The 25,771-nt window shown below is 34.0% G+C and overlaps 1 protein-coding gene across 2 annotated transcripts in view; it reads left to right on the top strand.

Moving 5' to 3' along the window:
• The window catches only part of LOC125056768 (allatostatin-A), a 50,597-nt gene extending 29,304 nt beyond the window's left edge, over nt 1-21,293 (top strand). For both annotated transcript variants that reach the window (XM_047660051.1, XM_047660052.1), the window contains exons 2-4: nt 14,288-14,521; nt 19,964-20,085; nt 20,388-21,293. In XM_047660051.1, coding sequence (XP_047516007.1) covers nt 14,289-14,521; nt 19,964-20,085; nt 20,388-20,683 — 651 coding nt within the window. In that variant the 5' untranslated portion in view covers nt 14,288 and the 3' untranslated portion in view covers nt 20,684-21,293. The remainder of the gene's footprint in view (nt 1-14,287; nt 14,522-19,963; nt 20,086-20,387) is intronic.
• The last annotated feature ends 4,478 nt before the right edge of the window (nt 21,294-25,771 follow it).

Below are 25,771 nucleotides of genomic sequence, written 5' to 3' on the forward strand. Positions count from 1 at the left end.
ACATAAGAATTGGGTTTTTTCAAGATCCTGTATTATGCTATAAACTTAACTTTTTTTCAAATACGACAATTAAACCCAAAAAACAGTGTGTATCTTATTCACCACGTGGCACTTGAAGAAGAAGTAAGTTCCATTTCCATAGAAGTTAATTCCATTATAAATATATTTATGACTCTCATTTTGACCCGCTTTAATTCCTTAATAATAAATAACTTTTTATAAATATTTGTTTGCAAGGGGATTCTGTCCAAATAAGAAACCAGTCCAATAAACATAAAATACACTATGCAAAACACATTAGTGTTTTTATGAAACAGGAGGCAAACGGGCAGGAGGATCACCTGATGTTAAGTGATACCGGCGCCCATGGACACTCACACTTCCAAAAGGCTCGCAAGTGCGTTGCCGGCCTTTCAAGAATTATTGGTACGTTCTTTTCTAGGACCCTAAGTCGAATCGGTTAGGAAATACTTCAGTGGGCAGCTGGTTCCCCATAGTGGTGGTGGGCTGCAAAACCTTAGAAAACGCTCAGTTGTGGAATGACGGACGTCGAGGTGATACGGATGGTATTTTGTATTTTGCCTTAACGTCCGATAATGAAACTCAGCTGCAGGTATTAGGCCGAACAACTCCTCTGAACACTCTCCACGGTAAAATGTGTTTCGTACCTTGTGTTGTACTTTTATTGTAAAATTATATTCCTGATGTGTTTCATATGACAATAGGCATTAATAAGCTATTCATATGAGACACGAATCCGCCGAAATTAAGTCACTTGTTGTAGCCACGAGTTAATAATTCATTCCGGTGATGTTGCTTGTTCATTTAAAACTCTAGACTACATAGAGTGGACTATCTATTGTTTGGATTGTTCTACTTTGAAGTCGACTTGTGTAGAATCTATTAAAACCTGTACACTTTTATTATAAAGTGAAATAGTAGCAAATTAATTAACAGTGATTTAAAATTCGTGATTAAACTAAATTGGGGATGATTTTGTTAATATTAAGTCCTGTATTTAAATATATTTCAGTGCATTTATGTTTTATTACGTAGGCATTTGATTTATAAATATAATGTTTAGTCAAATTAAATACGTTTTTATATACGGGAGTCATACGACGTATGTCTCATCTCTGAATCTAACATTAAAAATTCCTGAAAGATTCAAATAGGTACACGAACTCCATCGTCAGAATCACAAGCCTCGCAATAAAGGCTTTGGCAACACAATACATATATAATTTTTATTATTTTTGACATAATATATATTGTTGTAATCAACAGACACTTGCGACGGTCTAACATCTTTTAAGAATATAGACGCTGAAAGAGAAATAGATTTTTTCACAGATTACGCAGCAGTGTTGGCCTAGTGGCTTCAGCGTGAGACTCTCATCATGAGGTCGTAGGTTCGATCCCCGGATGTGCACCAATGGACTTTATTTCTATGTGTGCATCAACATTCGCTCGAACGGTGTAGGAAAACATCGTGAGGAAACCTTGCCATAGACCCATAAAGTCGACGGGGTGTGATCACCTACTTGCCTATTAGATTAACAAATGATCATGAAACAGATACAGAAATCTGAGGCCCAGACCTAAAATGCTTGAAGCGCCATTGATTTTTTTTACGCACCAGAGAATTAATATATTAATTGAACGATTAACTTGTCTTAAAATATACGAATTTTACGATGAACAAAACTACGTAATAGCAATCAAAACAATATTTCGAAACCCCAGATATTTAAAAGCAAGCCTCGATAAACCGTTAAAAATGATCCGGCAAATAAAATGAGTTTTGTTCAAACAGATTTTTCGTAACGGATATCAGTTTCAGAGTTATTTCTGTATGATGCTCTAGTTCAATGTTATATATATTTTAACACATATTATTATTTACTGTAAAGATTAATGCTGTTTTATATATTAAGCTGTCACTTTGTTGTTCTTTAGGCGCATGAGGGTAAAATTTTTATGGAACGTCACGAAGATGTGCAGCGTTTTTGTCGAAAGGGAGAGAGCGATTGAGACCGATTGAGATAGAGAGTGATAAGGGTGAATTACCTTATAGAAATCCTATTTTTAAAATTAAAATTTCTTAAAGAGAATTTATGAAACATTAGTATTTCATATTTTATGCAAAATAATTTATTGAAATAAAAAATTAAATGTATAATTTGTATTAATTTTCATAATGACACTTTAATATTTTAATGACAATTAAATTCATTAAATTCCTAACATATCTTCCTTTTTCCCTCCCTCTAAGTCTCGGAAATCTAAAGGTTTAGATTTGTATAAATATAAACAAGACTTAAAACTTAATTTGCAAAAAAAGTTTCACTTCTGACATGTGTACTTTGTACGCACGCACTTTTTCATTTATTTATCATATAGTAATAAATTTGACTCAATTAGACGAACAAAGGCACAAAAAAGTCGTAGAGATAAGGAGAAAATTTATACAGGAACAAACTTATAAATTTATACGTTAGACTGAGAATATTATATTCACTCACTTTAAAGCAACAAATAGTTTTTAGCACGCACAAAACAGTCACGATACAATATATTATTCAAAGCGTAATTATTAAAATATCAGAACAATTACAAATTCGTCTAACTTAGAGATGGATACAACAAAGCAAAAAAGAATGGCGAAAAAATTATATAAATATATTATTCGCTCAAAAATATCGCAAATTTCAAATCAGTCACGTGAAGTGCAACATAAGTGCACTTTGGTGTTCCTATTGTTAGCTCATCAGCGATTACCGATTCTTATCATTATAGATAAAACGCGTTTTGCACATTAAAAATTACACGATCCTTTAATTACATCATGGTCTAAGATCCCGCTATACAACGACCTTCACCGAGATGCTTATTTAATGAAACGTATTTTATATTTAATTTAATATGTCAATAAATGTAATCCATATGGGTTGTCTAGCAAATTTCAGTCCAGAGTATGTTTAATTAATAATTTAAAAAAAATATTTTTTTAAACATTTCACCGGTATGATTATTAGATAAATTCTATACCAATCGAAAGTATGACGCCCATAGAATATGCAAACTTTATGCTGCCCATTCTTTTCCGGTCACAACTATCGGGTTGGCAGGTATAAACAGGTAAATCTGTACTAGCATTTGCAACGGTCTGTTTATTGAATGAAATTTAAATGAAATTAAAGATTATTTTATTCTGAACACGGTGGTATAGGGTTGGCTGCGAAAAATCAGTCCAGAATTGCGGTTGTCGAATTTTAAAAAGTAAAATATTGCTCCAAGTGAATGTGTGCGACTGAGAGGTCCCAACCGACCATCCCATGCGATAGAAGAGGACACAGCATAGCAGCTGTTTAAAGTCCGCCCACTTAAAGAAAGAGAGTGCGCATGCTATTTGGGCTTGGAAAAGAAAAGGATAGCGATGGACTCGTATATACTATGCATCATTTTGGAGTAGTTTATTATTTAAATAGAGAAATAGTTATTTAATTTTTTTTAATCAATTAATTATTTATTTGTATATTTTTTATGTGACACTAAAGTATATTTACATCTTTAGTAAAAAAGAAGGTTATAGTGATTCATATATTATACTAGCCTGATTAAAAATATTGATTGAAAAAAATTAAAAAAATTACTACATGCAAATTAGGTATAAATCTATAAATATATGTGAAACTTGAGCCTATATGTCCGATGACTCGGATTCTGAATAATTAAAAAAAAAATTGTATTTTTAATTTTTTACAATAAATAGAAGTAATTTTTTAATTGTTGTTTTTTTATTTTGTCTTCTTATAATAAAAATAAAATTTGCAAGATTACCCTGATTAAAAAAATTCACTTTTATGGGTTTTGAATTTTTTCCAATAGTTTCAATTGATTTCAATTTCTCTGTTTACATTTATAGATTTATAATTTGCATGTAGTAAATTTTTTAATTTTTTTCAATCAATATTTTTAATCAGGGTAGTATTATATATGAATCACTATAACCTTCTTTTTTACTAAAGATGTATATGTTAACGTAAAATTGTAAATACCGTTAGATTGTAATCTATCTCGCGAGATTATAAACTGTCGAAAGATTGTGAACCTCAGCGTACTGCTTACAATTTAACGTATTATTATTCAGTAGATTGTAATCTATCGAAGTGAAGCCGTCAAATTGTGAAACGGTACGCACCTCGAGCGCTGATTGGTCGGCTTTATAGTAGACCGTTATATGTCCATAGAGTTAGGAATGAAACAAGGGTATCGGTCAAATAAAATGAATGCACTTCAAAAATTAGTATTTATTACTTAGTAGGTAATCAATAATTCTGACATCACATGATAAAAAAAAATATATCAAAATAAAAAAATCAGTAACGTAACAATATTTTCTCTTCAAACACAAATTAAAATTGAAAAATTAGTTCAATTTTCTTTCATTTCATTTCCAACACTAACTTAGTTATCATTCAAACTTCTTTGGTCAATCACAGATTAATTTTACTTCCCAATAATTTCATATAACTAATTCTAAAGCTGTGAGTTACATACAGTTTACAATCTCGCGAGATAGATTACAATCTAGCGGTGTTTACAATTTTACGGTGACATATATAATATACTTTAGTGTCACAAAAAATATACACATAAATAATTAATTTATTAATAAAAAATTAAATATGTATTTCTCTATTTAAATAATAAACTACTCCAAAATGATGCATAGTATATACGAGTCCATCGCTATCCTTTTCTTTTCCAAGCCCAAATAGCATGCGCACTCTCTTTCTTTAAGTGGGCGGACTTTAAACAGCTGCTATGCTGTGTCCTCTTCTATCGCATGGGATGGTCGGTTGGGACCTCTCAGTCGCACACATTCACTTGGAGCAATATTTAACTTTTTAAAATTCGACAACCGCAATTCTGGACTGATTTTTCGCAGCCAACCCTATACCACCGTGTTCAGAATAAAATAATCTTTAATTTCATTTAAATTTCATTCAATAAACAGACCGTTGCAAATGCTAGTACAGATTTACCTGTTTATACCTGCCAACCCGATAGTTGTGACCGGAAAAGAATGGGCAGCATAAAGTTTGCATATTCTATGGGCGTCATACTTTCGATTGGTATAGAATTTATCTAATAATCATACCGGTGAAATGTTTAAAAAAATATTTTTTTTAAATTATTAATTAAACATACTCTGGACTGAAATTTGCTAGACAACCCATATGGATTATATTTATTGACATATTAAATTAAATATAAAATACGTTTCATTAAATAAGCATCTCGGTGAAGGTCGTTGTATAGCGGGATCTTATACTATCAGAAATGACTTTATTTAGACATAGACATAACATTTATTACTAACTAAAACACAAACAATAATCAAATAAAAAAAATGTAAGTAATGAGAGATATCAAAAAATTTAAATAATCCTACATTTTATTGTGTAGAAAGTAAGGGATAATTAAAGGCTCTGTACTCAGGGTTCAACTGATTTACTCCATGTGTTTAGGTATACATTTTTAAATGGAAAAGTCCATTAAAATCCTGTATGATTATGAGTAATCTAGTAATATCATCGAATATCAAGTAATTAACAACAACAGTGAAGGAAAACTATGTAAAAAGACTCGCACATTATAAAAATCGACAGCTTATGACACAGAAGAATGATCACCTCGTTTCACTCCTGCATCATGTCCCATTGGCTTAAGAGAAGTCATAATATGAGACACAAGAGGTAAAAGAAGAGCGTAGAAAAAGTGGGGTCGCGGATGTTGATAAGCCCTTTGCAATTTTATTGTCGTATTTAAACGAGGGTTTCAACAATGAATAAATTAATGTAAAAATAGCAAAACCCCTGTTTACGTTTTAATACCAATCTTGACCGCATCTGCATATTAATTAAAGACCACGCGCCTGATTGAGGTTTTTAGTCATGTGAAAAGGTTTTAATCAAAGTTTTAATTGGTGGATTCGTTCTATAATCATGTAGAAATTAATTTTGTTTTAGAAATTAATTAATATAAGCCGTTAAGCGTGCTATTAACAACTTGGAAGTCGTGCGTTCTACCCTCGGTTATATATTACTATGTGTGCAATTATTAATGGAAGAAAAAATCGAACACTATCATACTTGTGCTGATGAAATTTCGGTGTATCAGGCACCGAAGGCTCACCTACGAATGTGACTCTGAAATGTGTCTGTTCAATATCCTTGTTTATACTATATAGAAAGAATCTGTAATTAAACTGATACTCCTAGTAAGATTCTTAATTTTTATGATAAAGCCCGTATTTTCATGACAAAAACAAATCTTAATATTTATAAATTACGCGTCACGTTGTTTGTCCGCTATGGACTCCTAACCTACTTAACCGATTTCAATGAAATTTGCACACCGTGTGCAGTTTGATCTAACTTAAAAGATAGGATAGCTTACATAATTATATCTATAATTCTATTGTACGTGTGTATGTCACCGAACTCCTCTTAAACAGCTGGACCGATTTGAATGGTTTTTACGATACTGTCATATTTTGTTTAATATCCTAAACGCTTGAAAAATCATGCAGGACAACGTCTGTGAGGTCCGCTAGTTATAATATACAACTTAGATTATTTACATTTTCATACAGTTTTTTTCTTTTGCTTGTTATCCTAGCTTCCTTCAGTACCGTCGATCGGAACCCCTTCACAGATAAAGGCCTCCACCAACTTATTCCAAGTGACTATGTCTATGTCTCTCTTTCTCCATTCGTTTCCTGGCTTCTATTTCTTCTATCCACCTAATTTTGTCTTACTAATACAAAAAGGGCCGTTAATCGAATACGGTGACTACAAGAGAAATGATATTAGAGTTATTAAAATAGCTTATTTTTAATACGTCTTATCATATAACACGTTATAACAACTCCGTCTGTGACGAAGAAAACACGATCCCTTAAATTTCGCTTAAGAAATTAGCTTCAACATAGTATTAGCCCCATTCACAAGAACTTTATTAATTTTAAATGGTCTTTGTCTTCGTTATCTCAATTAAATGAAATTAGTTAAGATATCCCCAACTGCTTGTTCATGAGATCGTGCCTTATCGGAGGACTGCAGAAAAGCTTAATCGCCACTTTTAACGAAGTTGATTTTTTGGATTTCTGTTTAATTCAATTAAGGGCTTTTGCATGGCATTGTTTGTTTAGCTTGCGATGTCTGATAACTTCGGTGGTGTGTTCAAACCGACCGTGTACTGATACTGGTTTTTCATATTTTATTTAAATTTGGCTCTCAAACATCACACATGTTAAGAGGACCCGGCAAACGTTTGTTTTGCCATGTATATTATTTCTAGGAAACATTTTTTAGTTCAATAAAAATAACTATCTACAATTATAAAAAATAGGGGTAGATCGTAGAGGGATGAAAATTAAGGGTTGTATGTATTTTTGTATGTTGTATCATTAAAAAAAAAACAAAAAAAATAAAACCCCCCTAAAAAAATAAGACACCCCTTATCACTTAAGGGTTTGATAGATAGTAGCCGATTCGCAGATTTACTGAATATGCACAAAAAAAATCATAAGAATCGGTCGAGCCGTTTCGGAGGAGTATGGGAACGAACATTGTGACACGAGAATTTTATATACGTATGATACGTGTGAAAATGATTAGAGAATTTAAGCAGGTGCAGCACTAACCAGATCCATGAACTTCCTCCCAATCGAGTAGCCCGCGATATCGCAGCACACAACTCACGAGGGGACTCTTTGTATTGAAGAAGTCGCATGGCTAACCCATACGGCAAGCATCCGCTAATATACAAAATACATAATTAGGTAGGAATTGGCATTGAGAGTGTCCATGGGCGGTAGTATCGCTTAACATCATGTGCTCCTCCTGCCGTTTGCCCTGGGTTCTATAAAAAATAACAATAGTAAATAATAAACACTGCAAGGTTGCTTACACGACTCGACGAAAAGTTTTATTGACCGACATAATCTACTAATAATATTTTTTTAGTAGATTAGGTTACGGTTAGGAAATAGTTTGATACACAGCTGGTTCCATTTGGTGGTTTGTTGGGAAAACAGATTACTACCATTCTTTTCTGTACGTGTATAAAATTTAAATTGTACACAGCACATACGACTTTGCCTTTTAACTAACCTTTTTCGCAGGTTTGCGAACTTAACTGTTAAATATTAAACCAATATTACAAAGTTGTGTCAATTAAAAACTTTCGTTGGACAAATGATTTCCCCAGCGGGGCTCATAATTGTATTTGAAAGTTTTTCTTGAAAGATTAAACTCTTTTGTGTTTAGCCTGTTCAATTTGTAACCTCATTTTGGAAAAACTTATCCATTTAATTATCTATTATATTATATATTTTTTGACAATAAGTTAATGACTAAGCTCTTTTTTCTACCAGCGCTACTAACTTGTAATCTTTTGTTTTTTTCTAATAGGAAAGTAGGTGATCGGCCTTCGGTGCCTGACACACGCTGTTGACTTTTTCGATCTAAGGCATGCCGCTTTCCTCACTTTGTTTTCCGTCACCGTACAAGCTAGAATGAGCACAGAAAAAAAAATGGTGCACAATTGGGATTCAAACGACGTTAGGGATGAGGGTCGCATACCTAAGTCAACTACTAGGCCAATACTGCATTTTTGTACGTTCTATTTCTTTTATATTAAAAAATATACCAAAACTTGGAACTTTTTTACTTGCGTCCCAACACATAAATATTAATATAAAAATGTTTTTTATTCTATATAGGCACTTAGACGTCCACTTTTATATATAGATAAGGACGAAACTAAGTTTCGATATACAACTCATAGTTAAAATTCAAAATTACAGTGACAGACAGAGGTCGAAAAAGAATAGCATTCCTAAATCCTACGAAACACACTAATTAGGTTTTGTTTTTTTTCCAAACACAAGTCTTTTCTAATCTACTCTTTATAATGTAATACATTTGCATTTAGGCGTCGAAGTTTTATTTAAAATGGCTTTTAATGCCTTTAAATTAACTTGATAAAGTATACGGTAGTGTACTCGTATACGATGCCTTTATCCGAGTATAATTCCGTTAGAACCTTATTAGCAATAAACCTATGGACTATAGATTGCAAGCTGGCCTTTTATTAACGATAAATGTTTATGGTTAACATTAAATTCTCAGTGTTACCTTACAAAAGAACTGCATTTATTTTTAGGCGTGTCGGTAATAAACGATAAAAAAATTCACTTTCTAACACGCTGAAGCAATACATAGAGCCGCAATAATTATTATTTAACAAAATAATAAAAAGACTTGCATACGTAACGTCTACGACGGAAGCTTGAGGTCGTTCCAAAGATGACATTTCGTGCGCTTAATGTAATGTTTTTTTTATGTAACAGGAGGCTCACCGTTAAGTGATAGCCCATAGACACTTCTTTTGCTAGAAGGCTTGCAGGTACTTTTAATAATTGGTACGCCCTTTTATTTAAGGACCCTTAGTGGAATTGGTTCGGAAATACTTCAGTTAGCTACGGACACAGAAACCGATTCTGTGATAAAAAAAATTAAAGGCCGGTAACGCACTCGCGAACCCTCTGGCATTGAGTGTCCATGGGCGGCGGTATCACTTAACTTTAAGTGAGTCTCCTGCCTGTTTGCCCCCTGTTTTATAAAAACAACTATTTTATAGGAAAGTTATTAGTCGCTGCGGATGCCGTGGTATTTTAGTAGCTATTTTCGAAATATTTATGGAATGTTAATTATCAGACTTAGAAATAAGGCTTTTACGTCGTACGATAAGTTTTTGTGTCCTCCATATGACCAAATATTACTGTATAAATGTATAGTGATCGTGTATTTCATTATAACATCAATATAAACATTTTTATGGGTACTAATCATCATTTGTAAAAGGGTTTTAGTAACAAGCACAGTTCGTAAGCGTTCATAGTAGTTATAATATATACAAAAGGAGAGAAAACAAAAGTTAAAGCGGTGACAGGGTCTCAAGTTAGCACACAGTAACATCCCCAGTGAATTCACGATTTACCAAGTTCTGTGTTTAAAAATAGCTTTCAATTCATACCACAGACTCGACATTCTGAAACCTATTGAAAGCACCAAGCTGCCTATAAAGAGCGTTTTCCGTTGCACTTTTCTCTCAATTCGTTCAAAAAGACGTTTATAAGGCGCAGGCGTTTCATTTTAAATTCAATCGTATGCCATATGCTCTCTTAAAGGACAGAAACCGTAAAAAGAATGTTTATTGAACATTGTAACAGGAATACTGCACTGAACTTGTGTTTAAATGTATTGAGGGATTTTATTCTTCCTTTTGTAATAGGTACTTATGCAAAGTCTTGTTCCGAAGATGTCAATTTCCGTTATATTTATCCTATTTGGTATCAACAGATATGATAAACTCGACTTTCTCAAGTGAGAGGATGTATTTATAACTTTTTGTATAAACGAATTACTAAATACAAGACTCGACTTACGTCGTTTCAAGTTACGTCGAACAATGTGTTGACACTATTCCTCAAGCATACGTCATTTGTTTCGATTTCCGGCATAGGAGAATTCACCTATCTTGTGCAAATTTAGAGAATGCCATGAAATTTTTTGAAGAAAATGATCCTAATGTTGAGAGAAGTTTCAACGTTAGTAACAAAATTTTTGCAGTCTATCAGTGTTACCAAGATCTGTATGATAGCAAGAAGAAATAACCGAAGCAATCTAGAATTGATAGTTTCTTTAAGCCAAAAGTTTAATTTACTCATTACATCTTTTGATTAATATTATTAAAGTTTTATAATTATTATTAAAATGAATAACACACAAATACCAAAAATAACTAACAATTTCATAAGTGCATATATAATTATTTTAAGAACTTACTTTTGATAATAAAGTATGTATGTCCTTTGTTTTTTTTTTAATTTAGAGTCCGTGTGGATACCTTGAGTTTTACATGTATACGAAAAAATATGTCTCGACTTACGTCGTTTCGATTTAAGCCGCGTATGAGAACCTAACATGCCGTAAGTACGACGAATGCCTGTAATTTATTTTTAATATCTTATAATCACGCCGTCAATTATCATTTAACACCAATGAATTCATGTTACTTGTGATCCTATTTAATTAACCTATTTATTCATACAGCTAAGTTTCACCCGCAATTCAGACGAATAGCGCCTCGCTAAACTTGTCAAGGTGCTAATTGACAAACTTCGGTTATTAACTAAATTTAAATCTCAATACGTTCTACCTTCGTAATCCATAATTCAATTTCTCAATAGTATAATTATATTCCCTGATAAAGGTCTGGAATACTGAAGCCGCAATTTAGTGAGTACAAGTCAAACTGAAAATTTACAAGTTCCAAAATCTTATGTTGTTTTACTTATTTCTAGTACGGTTGATTCTACGTGTATGAAATGCAAATATCGACAAATAATTAGTATGACCTTTTAAATTATTTAAAGCAAACGAGGTCTCAAGCTTACTTGCGGATCTAATCTCTAATTTAAAAAAAAAATTTCGCGTAAACAAAAAAAAACTAGTAATATACATATATATATAAAGGAAAAAAGTTGCCTCACAGATTTGCCTCAGAGATTCCTAGTTTGATCATCCTTGTTCATAATATATAAATTATTATAATAGTAAAAATACTATTAGGTAAAAACCTAAAGCACAGATATGTGTCTTTTTATGCGTGAATATAATTTTTAAGATGTGTTTTAAGATGCGATCACAAAAGATTACTAAAACATAATTTAACTCAAAATGATTGCTAGTTCAAGAGCGACGTACTTTACCAATATTTTCCTAATGTTTACAACATTTGTTTTGAAAAAATAACTAAGGGTATATTTTTAATTGAACCCTTGAATTATCGTTTAATAGTCATTTAATATTCACGTATGGCAAACAAGATAATGAACCTCGTACGATCCTAATATAATCTAACATTATAATGATATCATTTTCATAACCCTTGTTTTCACGCTGAGTTTGTCATTATTATTATATAACGTAAGGGGCTTATTACGCCCCCTGGCGTTAATTTACATTAACTTATCACACAATTGACACTGAGTTAATAACTCACATAAAATATATATTGTAAAAAATCTGTATATTTATTTGAGCTCGATCAATGGTAGTCTAGTCTAAGAATACTCAGCTTATAATTCAGGCGGTAAATATTGACTGTTCACAAATAAATTTTCGTTTCTATGACCGCAAATAACACTTGTTCAATATAGTGAAGGGAACCGTACCTTAGATTCGAAAATTGACGACGTATCAGACCCAGACAGCTAATTCATGCCGTTACAATGGTCCCACAAATGTTAGTATAATAATACCCAACTTATTAGAATATACAATTAGTTTTACACTAAACTCAATATAACTTTATTCATATAGGTAAACAAGTACACTTATGAACGTCAAAAAAGAACTTAAATTAATTGTAAATTTCATTTACTACCAGTTCGCAAGTCAAGGGCGTAGAGCGAGCAAGAATAATGTCAAGAAACTTTCCGCCACTCTTTTTAATCGCTAAGTTTTGAGGATTAGGATAATTTAAGTATTCGATAAATTTATAAAAAGCTTTATTGATTAATTTTCGTTTAACGAGGGCTTTCAATTATTTTTTGTTTTTGTTCAAATACAATATAAAGTGCATCATGGATGGAACATGGTGGAATGGTTGCAGCTCCTTACAAACATTGCAAGAACATGGCGATTAAAAAGAGTGGCGGAGAGTTTATTGCCAGCGTTTATTCTCGTCAGTTCTACGCCCTTGATTTAATATATATGAGAACTGGCAGTAAATGTTAAATAAGAAGGATTTAGCATTTAGTATGTATTTCTTTATTGACGTTCATAAGTGTACATTGGGTCACCTACATTAATAAATGATTTTGACTTGGACATCAAAACATTTGATTTCCTAGAATTTTATTTAGAGTTTAAGCTTAACGCATTATTTAAAACATTGAGCTATATGTGTATATGTAGCGGCTTTACTTCAGACAGATTACAATATCTCTATCAGACTTGAAAATAGGACTTTGAACGGTCGGTAAGCTTAAGTGACGCTGGCAATTATAAATTTGATTCTAAATTAATAAATCTACATTTGCATAGTCTAAAATAAATATATTAAGGGCGCGATTTAAGAAGAAAAAACAGAAAGAAAGACAAAAGACTAATCACTTGCATCTTTAGTTTGATTGAATTTTTTTCTAAATTAATAAATATTTTAGTAGAGCCAAATGATTATTTATAGAAATTTTATATCAAAAAGCTCTGCGATCATCATTAAGCCCACGACGGTAAACTACTAAAGTTAATAGAACTTAGTACAAGACGGCCGCAATAAGAGATCACGTCTCAATCAAATAAAATAAACCCTAATTAAATGTAGGTAACGAAGTCAATTACAGCTTATCCGAAAGCACAACAGAAACTTTGTTTTCTAGGCATTGTCCTTGAAAATACATAGAGATACTAGCTGTATAAACGTTTATTTTGCCATGTATATTATTTCTAGGAAACATTTTTCTAGTTCAATAAAAATAACTATCAATAATACAATAAAGGGGTTTGTCGTAGAGGGGTGAAAATTAAGGGTTATATGAATTTTTGTATGATGTATCATAAAAAAATAAAAACAAAAAAATAATAATTTTAGGGTAGACACCCCTTATCACTTAGGGGTTTGAAAGATATATAGTAGCCAATTCTCAGACTTACTGAATATGCATAAGAAAATTCATAGGAATCGGTCGAGCCGTTTCGGAGGAGTATGGGAACGAACATTGTGACACGAGAATTTTATATAACTTGTCATTTTCTTTAAACTTTCTACTGTTTTTGTCTTATACGTGAAACAAAGTTTTAGTTAAAAAATCTTATTATAACATTCTAACACTAAAATAATTTAAATTGATGTGTTTGAATAATTAAATTTTAATAGTTAACATTTCGTTTTGTTCAGTGTTGCTGGACAGCAACTTAATGCCGTGTCGAGCCAATTATTGAATTTAATTGAGTTTGTAATTTTTATTTTTTTGGAGATTGCCTCCATGGTTGACTTGGTCAAGCGTTTCTAAAGTTTATTTATTGCGTTAGCTTAAATATCCATGATTAGCTAGTCGTTATTATTAGTAGTAGTTATTATTATAGGTTATGAGGGTCATATCATAAGTCATATAAATTTAAAATAAAAAATATATTTTCAGAATGCTGTACTCATCCCTTATCCTCATCCTCGTGATCGGTGCGGTGACATGCTCGCCTGAGCGCGTCCAGAATGAAAACGACCAGAACCATGAGCACGACGCACATGAGGAAGGCCATGTTGCCCAATTGGAGAAGAGATCGCCTCACTATGACTTTGGATTGGGCAAACGGGCGTACAGTTATGTGTCGGAATATAAAAGGCTACCTGTGTACAACTTTGGCTTGGGCAAAAGGTAAATTTTGTAATCAATATTATAAGAATTTACCTTCCTGGCAGTAGCGTAGAGGTGGCAAAATGCCACAGACCCCAATCCAAGAGATGTTATGTTCTATGGATGAATATGAAGTCTCCAATACGCATTGGGCTAGCGTGGGGACTACAGCCCTGTGATTCTGTAACTCACTTCACGAACTCACACAGCGGTTTTCGCATCGGCGGTCGCTCTCAAATCAGTCTGATAAACAATAAAGTACAAGCTCCCACCTTTTCAGAATGCCAAATCATAAAATGACTGCTTCACGACTGATTTGAGAGAGACTGCCGATGCGAAAACCGCTGTGTGAGTTCGTGAAGTGAGTTACAGAATCGCAGGGCTGACCATTCCCTCTCGCCTAAGAGAGGAGGCCTATGGCCATTAGTGGGATATATACAACGTGTAATTGAGTATGATGAAAATCTCGAAGTATAGATATTTTTACTGATATGACGCCATCAAAAGAATTTGTCACGGGCCCCAGATGGTATAGTTACGCCACTGCTTCCCGGTATAACTATATATTTGAATTACTTTCCGTCAGAAAGCTATATGTCCTAAGTGTACTTTTAAGACTGACGTCACCAGACGTAACTAAACATATTTCTTTAGAATGGATGCGAGTTATATTTGGAGTTAGGAGCCCGATCACATAACGATTTAAGTGATTATTTATTCATCAAAAACACTATCCTTAGATACTGCAATACGTTAGTGTCGAACATAAAATTAAACTATATATTAATGTGGTATAATTAATTACACTAGTTTGCGTAGGATATATAAAGTCACTCTAAGTAATGTTGACTATAGGAGACATAGTTTAGTACCCGCAACGTTTTTGTTAACAAAACAAAGACTCACCCTTATCGCTTATATCTTCTTGGCATGAAGAAACCGAGTTCCTGGAGGATACGGGTTACTTATTAATTTAAACTTACTATATAGGTTAAAAGGTTACGCATACTCAACTCAAATTGATGACCTGACATTATTATATTTATTTATTTACACTTTGTTGCTTTATGATATAAAAATTTAACAAAATTACAAGTAAAGGAAAGGCAACTGGCGGCCTTATCGCTTTCGAGCGTTCTCTTCCAGGCAATCACTGTGAGAAAAGAAAAAAAAAAAGTATTAAATTACATAAGGTAGGCAAAAAGTGCAAAAATACATGAATTACATATATGTACTTGTTACGGACAACGAACAATACAGTTAAGAAAGCCGACGAACGAAGCTGCCAGCCAGATGTTCTTCTAGGAAACGGTCGGCGGGACGCAGGTAGCGGAAAGGCCGGTCGGTCCCTTTGACCAGCGTGGTACTTTTAGGTTTAGTTTAAGGCTATTATTTGTATAACGACCAGATAGATTTAAGCAGCCGTGCCGGACGGACGTTAGTTATAAGCTTGCTTCGCTGTAATATAATTGTATCACCATCTCCAACGTTCGGCCAATAAACATAACATTCATAACTCCACTCTGAGTTTCATTTCAAGAATAGCGGCGGTGGTCAGATCGACACCGTACGCTTATAGTTTGGTCCTTCGAGAAGCCGGATAACCAGAAGAATATTACTCTACGCATTGACGCCGAGAAGAAGGAAGATTTTACCTGCGATCCCAGGAAGATTTTCATCGGTAGTACTACCTGCGATCCCAGGAGTACGTGCAGAGGGTTGACTTCATCGCCTGTACAAAGTGACTCGCCGCATCGACGTATTGCTGCTGTGGGTCACTGAAGGAAAGCATTATCCACCAGTTCATCGAAGCGAAGAATACAATCGACTTCAAAATGAACACAAGAGGCCAAGCTAAGAGGGCAGAAGAAATCGATGAAGATGTACGGACAGAATACATGCCGTTAGAATCACCATCGAAAGTACTACAACGAAGACTAGCCGATATTACACACGACAGGGAGTCAGTTGAATCAATACGGAGGAACGAAGCCGTTGATTCAAAGTTGTTACCTGTGGGTTCAGCATCACAGACCTCTAGAAATACAATGAGGTCGAAAGCATCCCGTGTAAGGCAAGCTGAATACGAAGTCCAAAAACGCTTGGTCGCATTAGAAAAAGAACATTTAAGAAAAAAGTTCGAATTAAAGAAGCAGGAAATGGAACAAGAGATGGAGCTTGAAATGAAATTGTTAAAGAAGCGAATCGCCGTTGACTTAGCCAGAGCAGACGGTGAAAAGAGTATCGTCAAATGCTTGCCAGAACAGCGGATCAGGAGCAATTCCACTGTTATGGTAGATAAACGGCTAAGAAAGCATAGCGGCGAGAATAATCTATCTCAGGGTGATAGGGAAGAAGACACAGTGCTCGCAGAACGCGTGAAGCCATGCATACAGAATGTGTCTTGGGAAATAGAACGGCCCATATCACCTATAGAAGAGGCCTCCGTGCCGAGAACGCGATCCCAAGACGAAGGGATGGAACGGCTCATCGGAGCCTTTGAAAAAATATCTACAAACAGACCCCCTGTACGACATGCTCAAGATCTGCCGCAGTTTTACGGAAATGTCTGCGACTGGCTTTACTTTAAAGTTGCTTATGAAGACTCCACGAAGCTCTACAAATACTCTAAAGCGGAAAACATGGCAAGATTACGCACATGTCTAACGGGAGCCGCTAAAGAAACAGTCGCCGTATTATTGAGTACAGCTTGCGATCCCGAGCTTATTATCAACGCACTAGATCAGTGCTATGGGCAACCGCAGATTATAATTGATAAAGCGCTGGAAGAAATAAAGCGATGTGGTATTGATGGGTGTGAAAAAGCGCACCATAAGTTGTTGCATTGGGTAGTACACAAGCCACAACAACAACCATTGTTCGTAAAACCATCAACATCCAACTCAGAGGCTGAACTTGTTATGTCGATCTCTCTGTCGGCAAAGGATGAATGTCAAGCCGCCTTACTTGGAAAGGTTGTAAAAACTCATGCCCTATTAGACGAAGGGTCGACTATTACAATCATCGAGGAAAAATTAGCCCTCGAATTAGGTGTGAGCGGGTCAAAGAAGGCGCTGAAAATTCAAGGAGTTAGTTCTCAAACGAAAGATTTTGAGAGCCAACACGTCAAAATTTACGTCAGTCGCTACGACGGAGGGGCTAATTACACTTTGAAAGCGCGAACAATGCGTGATTTCGATATTGGTAGCCAAAGAATTAGCGCGGATGATTTGCGCTACAAACATTTGGTTAAGTTACCACTCCAACAAATGATTGGCGAAGCTAAACCACAATTGTTAATTGGAGCAGACAATTTGCATCTCATCGTTTCCAGAAAAGTATACAGTGGGAAGAAAAATGAACCGACTGCATCTTTAACCCGATTAGGCTGGATTTTACATGGTACAGCACCTATACGAAGTTTAATGGAAGACAACGAACGTGTTTTGCACTGCATAAAAAAGGCGGCAGAAATCGACGTTTACAATGAAACAATAGATGAGCGTCTAGAGGCGATATTAAAACAAAGTTTTGTAATAGATGTCTTGGGTATAAATAATAAAAAAAGGTTAACAAGTGCCGACGCACGTGCAGTTCAATTGTTGAATACAACAATAGAGAAACGGGAAAAGCGTTACTACCTGGGGTTGCCGTGGAAGACTGATAACACGAAATTCCCAGAAAGCTATAATATGGCATTTAATCGGCTTAAAAGCATTGAACGGAAAATGGATCAGTCGAATGAGTTTAAAAAGTCAATGTCTCAGTTAGAAAATGTACAAACACTGTCTTCAGTGGTACCTAGATGGCATATTTACACGAGGGGAGGAGAGATACAATTGCATGTGTTCTGTGACGCATCTGAACAAGCACATGCGAGCGTGGCATATTGGCAAATTAAAACCGATGTAAATGACGTCAGTCTCATCACAGCAAAAGCACGGGTGGCACCTATTAAGTCACAGAGTATACCGCGGCTAGAGCTACAGGCAGCCCTTATCGGAGCGAGATTAGCTGTGGCCATTAGAGAAGGTCACAGAATTGAACCAAACAAGATCGTGCTATGGACGGATTCAACGACGGTATTACAGTGGATCAGAAATGATAAAGCAAGGCACCCACCTTTTGTAGCACATAGATTGACTGAAATCACTGAAACGACGGATGCTAGTCAATGGCGTTGGGTTTCAACCAAGGAAAATGTTGCTACAAGATGCATGCGGATGATGCTACAAGAATAACGTTGGAGCATAAAACCAACAATGACCGGTGGTTTGTGGGCCTAGCGTTCCTTTACGGGCCTGAAGAAACATGGCCAAAAGAAAGCTGTGAGTCACAAGTGCTGACTTTGACTGTCATCGAAAGGAGAGCCAACAGAAACGATTTACCAGATATAGAGAGATTCTCGCAGTATGAACGGCTGACTAGAGCCACAGCTTACGTACAACTATTTTTACGCAAGCTTAAAGATCATAGTGGCCGATTAAGCGTAAGCAATCGGTTACTGCGTGTACGTGTGCGATTAAGAATATCGATAACAGAGGTGACAAGGAGTCACATTCTTTTAGATGGGTGTCATACGCTTAGAAAAGGAGGCCGTAATGAAAAGCCATGGGGCGCGATTTTTACGTGCCTAAGTACTAGAGATGTACATAATATTGAGATAGTTGCGTTGAAGCACGTTACCAAAAGAACGTCAAAGACGGCGCAAGCATTAGCAGATGAATTTTCGTTGTCCTACCTACGGAAAGCTTCACGTCATAGGAAGGTTTCGCTGAGGGGAGACTGTTACGGACAACGAACAATACAGTTAAGAAAGCCGACGAACGAAGCTGCCAGCCAGATGTTCTTCTAGGAAACGGTCGGCGGGACGCAGGTAGCGGAAAGGCCGGTCGGTCCCTTTGACCAGCGTGGTACTTTTAGGTTTAGTTTAAGGCTATTATTTGTATAACGACCAGATAGATTTAAGCAGCCGTGCCGGACGGACGTTAGTTATAAGCTTGCTTCGCTGTAATATAATTGTATCACCATCTCCAACGTTCGGCCAATAAACATAACATTCATAACTCCACTCTGAGTTTCATTTCAAGAATAGCGGCGGTGGTCAGATCGACACCGTACGCTTATAGTACTTGTAAAGAAAATGAAACTAAACTATTATATTAAAACTGAAAAATATACCCAAAGTTTTATTAAATCATAATACGTCCTACCAGTAATAAACAATCTGTGGAAGTTCTAAATGAGCTAAATAAAAGCTAGAAAAGCTGCTGCGAAGCTGATTTAAGAAAAGAGTAATAATTATCTTAATCTCTCTCCCTCTTCCTCTCAAATTAATTCGCGTTTTAATGAAAGATCTGATATTCATTTGTGAATGCTACTCGCACTCTTTATTAGAAAATCCCCTTAATTATTATTTTAGGTATTTCTTGGTTCGTATCATTTTAGATTTTTTTGTCTTAGGTCGCGACCATACTCCTTCGGACTTGGAAAGAGATCCGTAGACGAAGACACTGATGAGGATTTCACTAACGATATTGACCAGGCAACACAACCAGAAGTCTTTGAATATGATGAAGCACCAGGTAAAGAATACTTTGTTGTAACTTCTTTAATAACTTTTTCGTAGATAATAGGCAAAATTGTTGTTGTAAGTTATAAGTATTTTTGTATACACTGGTCCTAGGTTCGATATCTGACAAAATGATTGTTTCTAATTATTGTAAGGGCAGATCAATTTAGCAATGAAACAATACATCACGTGAGAAACATGTATTTAATGATTTCAAACCTTATTTTAGGTGTTTAAATTATAACAAAATGCGCCAAAAAGCATTCTTTACTTCTAGGCAACATTATGATATCTATTATTTCTATATATTTTCAGAGTATGAAGTAAAAAGAGCTCGGCCCTACAGTTTCGGTCTCGGCAAACGTTTCGTAGAAGATGAAGAAGAGGAAAAGAGAGCCAGAATGTACGACTTCGGTCTAGGCAAGCGGCCGCATTTATACAGCTTTGGCCTCGGCAAACGGGCTAGGAGCTACAACTTCGGCCTTGGTAAGCGTTTGAGCAGCAAATTTAACTTTGGGCTTGGCAAACGTCAGAGGGACATGCACAGATTTGGATTTGGACTCGGCAAGCGATCAGAGAACTCTGAGGACAGCGAATACTTTGACGTTTAAATGTTTATTACTGGCGGTGCCATTGTTCATTTTCTTTCGACAAAAGAAGCATCCTTCACAGTCAAGATTGAATCATAAACATATGAATTAATAACGCTATATGTACATTTGTTACTGACTTTAATATGTTGTTTGTGTTAATTGAATTCAGTTGCGAAAACCCCAGCCTATTTTCGTAATTGAATTCCTTCATTAACCACGTGTTTGACATCTTCAATTTCCTAGTTGACTTATTAATAATAAACTTTAATTTTTGTAATATATGTTGTTGTAGTGATAGATTCTGTAAAATAATGTTAATCGATATGCTTGTAATTTACTATGTGTCTACGAATTTTAAGATATCCAATTTAAAGAAATTTCGTTTAACAAAATTAATTACCACGAAATTAGCTCGTTGTGCCAAAATTATTTTCTAAATGACTTTTAAAACAGTAAATTAACTGTTTTATTACTGATATCTTATACGCATAAATTTCGAAACAGTATTGTAGCGTCTAATCTAGTTAATTATCATAAAAATTCGTGGATTCATCAAAACTAAGTATTGTGAGACTAAGCTGTTTTGATTATAAATGTACATTAAAGTATGAAAATCTTAGATGCATCATTATTTCGTTTTTGTTCTATTTCCCTAATACTTCATACTATTAAAATAAATAATAAATCAGTGGGGCTACAACCTTTTTAGGTGTGGGCCTCAGATTTCTGAATGTGTTTCATGATCATGTCAATTTGAGTAGGTGATATGCCTCCTGTGCCTGACACAAGCCGTCGACTTTTTGGGTCCCAGGCAAGCCGGTTTCCTCACGATGTTTTCATTAACCGTTGGAGCGAATGTTAAATGCACACATAGAAAGAAAGTCCATTGGTGTACAACCAGGAATGGAGCATACGACTTCAGAATGATAGTAGCACGCTGAAGCCACTAGGCCAACACTATTAACTTAAGTAAAAATACAGCGATGGACAGGTTAAACAGATTAACTTAGTTAAGTTTTTGTTACTATATTGCAGTCTTTCTATGTACGAGATCAGTTCCTTATATATTTAAATTGCATTATACATATTCAAAATGAATACACTTTACCAGTCACTATGTCTGTTCTCTATTGATGCTGGACGACATGACGATACGACACTAGGATAGGCTCACCACGGAGACCATACACGAACATTTAGGAATGAGATACAAGCACTTATTCACTTATAAGGGCCATTTGAGCCTTTCAGGCTGTTTAGAAAATGGTTCGATAATAACATAAAAATTCCTTTGCTTTTTTCTTACTGGATGAAATTTTTTAAAGTATAGAAAATAAATATACTAACCATTCCCATAATTTGAAACTAAAATGCTTATACAATAAAAGTATGTAATAAATATCCTTATTAGACAAATACAATTTTTGTTTTCTTGATCTAGTTTTATAATTATATTTCAATTGTATATCAGTTAGAATAAATAAAATGTATAATTATAATATTATAGATTTGTCAAATGTTGCAGAGTATAATGGAGAAGAAATTTGTACAACTCAGGGAATGCCTTTTCTATGATAATGAAATTGAATAACGGTATCTTCAAACAAATAGGCTTAAGTACAGGAAGGCCCTTCCTGTCACGGATTTAAATCCATTAGGTACTTTCGGGTTTTATTACTGATCGAGTGGAAACAAACGATAACTTATTTGAAATGAAATATTTAAGCAATAATTCTTCTTTTAGAAATTATCTTTAACGAGCTTAAAGTGGAAGCAGAGTAATCTACACATTTTAAATGTCTCTCTGTATTTTGAAATATACAAGCAAGAATAGTCCTGGAACCGCAACCTAAAACATCCTAAGCAATAACTAGTTTATAATAATAATAATTTATTTGCAAAAATATTGTAGAATTTTTTTTCGAAATATTGTAAAAAAAGTCTTAAAATATAGAATTTTACATAGAAGTTACAAATTAGTATTACATTACATTATGAGTCATATTATTATAGTCAATTCTTTTATTATTTTATCACTACATCATCTAATTAATATTAATTATATTGTTTCACTTCACGCAAATAATCATATTAGAATATTAAAAAAAAACCATTATTACTTATTCTAATAAGTACAGCTTGGCATTTGAACATAAATTTGTAGTAGTAGATGGCGCTGGCCTGTAAACAATAGCTCCGTGTATTTTATTGTTTATAAATAGTTTCGGTGCATTATTTCAATTAAAAAGTAAATCAGTGAAGTTTGTAAAAGTTATCTTTGTGGTAGTAATGTTAAATAAGTATTTTTTTATGGAAAAGTGACAATAATAGCAATAAAACATTTGACCCATTTGACCCCTAACATTTTACATAAAACCATATTTTTGCTTAAAAATACAATTTCCAATCAATCTACAAACTAATAAAGTGACAAACTTACCGGTAAAGTGCTATAAACTAGTGAACTACGATAATAGTGAAGAAACATATAAATTAAGTGAATCCTTTGTTCTCCGATGTGACTCACATCAGTTGAATTTTAACGTATTTTCAAAGCAACTTACACAAATAGAAATAGATTGCTTAATTTTGAGACACATGTAATAGGCCTGTTGGCTAGTGGTATTATCTCTCTTCCTCGGATTCTCACATAACTATTACATGTCCCGGTTCGAATCACATCGGTTCAAGCCATACATCTGTTAGCAATTGTTATCATTGTATTTATATTTTTTTATTTTTTTATAATGGAAAACGACAATGTTACAATGAGAAGAAAGCAAAGAAGATTTATTGATTCCCTTAACCTTTCATCTAGTTCTGGTCAATCGAACTGTGACTGTTATGACTCAACAAGTTTACCAGACATTTCTACAAGAAGTTTATATGAACATTCCGAATTATTGGAGCAAATAAAACAATTAAAATTAGAATTGGATTCAGCACATCAAACAATTGAAACCCTATTAATTGAAAATTCCACGAAAAATCTTGAAATTATAAAACAAAAGGAAACTATAAATAATCTAAAACAAAATTATTCTTCACCTTCTATTAATATTACTACCAACACCTTACTACAAAAGCAAAACCAAGAAAATGCGGAACTCGCCTGTAGTTCCTGCCCTTCCAAATATAAGGAACAGAATAAGCGCATTGTACAAGAATTTCCACCAAATATTGAAAACCACAAGCAGAATAGTAAGGAGCTGCCAATAGATGTCACTATAAGAACAACAAAACCAGTTATTCAAAACGATAATGTCATGACTTTAAATGGTCAAGTAATAGAAAATCGACCCAAAATAATAATATTTGGAGATCAGCAAGCTTGTGGCTTAACACATAAATTAATAAAATCAAGATTAAATATACAAAAGGACAATTACAAAGTTACTTCGTTTATAAAGCCCCATGCTACGAGTGCACAGATTTTAAGTAGTTGTATCAGTGAAATCAATAAGTCCATCATTAAACCTAAAGACATTATAGTATTAATAATAGGTGCAAACGATAAACGCCCTTATACCTTCATCTCACAATTGTGTAATGTGTTACACCAATTGCGACAGCAAAAGGTGTTTATAACCAATGTACAATATAATGCTCACTTAAATGTAAAATTAATTAACTTTCATCTAGAATCTATACTATCTAATTATAAATATTGCCACTACTTAAAAATACGCCACTCGCAGTACGATAAAAACACACCCTATTCTCATACAAAACACCTCTTCAACTTATGTGATAAAATAAACACGGAAATTGAGTACATTCGATATTATACACAGCATAAGACAAATCTTAACTATAAATCCAGCGTGCAACCTAGTCACACAAACAAGTCGACTCACACTGTACAATTAAAAATAACAAATTTTCTTAAAATGTCGGGTACCAATATTACAAATAAAAACCAGCCTTCCAGTTGTAATTTTTTTCGTAACAACTAATAAGCAAAATAAATTAAGACTAGTCCATCAAAATATAGCAGGGTTGCTTAGCAAACAGGATTTAGTTAGTGTAGCCATCACGGACCTGCAAGGAAGTTTGGGAAGTGTGGACATCATATGTTTCACAGAAACTTTTATTAAACAAGGAAGTGAATCCAACGTTAAAATAAATAATTATAGATTAGTCTCTTCATATTCTCGGCCTAATCAACGCCGAGGAGGTTCGTGCATCTTAATAAAAAACAATTTGAAATACAAGGAAATTTGTTACCCTAGACCCCCAATTCCTCTCCAATTCGAATATTGTGGCGTTGAAATAAGTAAATACAACTTAATAATAATATGTATTTACCGGACTCCTACTTTAGATGTAACAACTTTTTTATATAATTTAGAACAACTTTTAAGTAACCTATGCAGGAAACGCAACAAAAAACTAATATTATGTGGAGACTGGAACATAGACATTTTAAAAAATAATAAAAGTTCCAACGAACTTATCTCTATTCTTCTAAATAATAATTTACAAAATCATGTAAAACACCCAACACGGAAAAACTCCTGCTTAGACTTAATAGCAAGTAACATAAATGACACACACTCGGACCTCCACTACTTGGCACTTTCAGACCATGAGACCGCACAATCACTGACTTTTACACTCGAAGAAAACGAAAATTTTAAAGATATTCCAAAATACTGGTTTATATACAGACGAGAACTCAATAGGGAAAACACTAATACATTTATTAGGTGTCTATCAAGCCTCACCTTCTCGGACGTATACAGCTCCACCACAACAAATGAAGCATTCGACAATTTCCATGACACTATAACTTTGTTTTACAATTTATGTTTTCCGATCCTAAAAATTAAAAGTACATTCAAACCTATCAAAAATAGATTCTTTACTAAAGCCCTAAAAAAATGTTGTATAAAAAAAAGAACGTTATACCTAAAATATCATTTAAATAAGCACAATAAAAAACAAAATAAATCTGCATATAATAAATACTCATCTATTTTAAAAAAATGTATACATAAGTCCCATCAGCTTACTAATGCAGAATACATAAATTGCGCAAAAAACAAAACTAAAGCAGCCTGGAATGTAATTAAAACAAATACACGAGACATGAGATTTTATTCA

Source organism: Pieris napi, chromosome 15 (genome assembly GCF_905475465.1).
Source record: "Pieris napi chromosome 15, ilPieNapi1.2, whole genome shotgun sequence".
NCBI classification, from domain to species: domain Eukaryota; kingdom Metazoa; phylum Arthropoda; class Insecta; order Lepidoptera; family Pieridae; genus Pieris; species Pieris napi.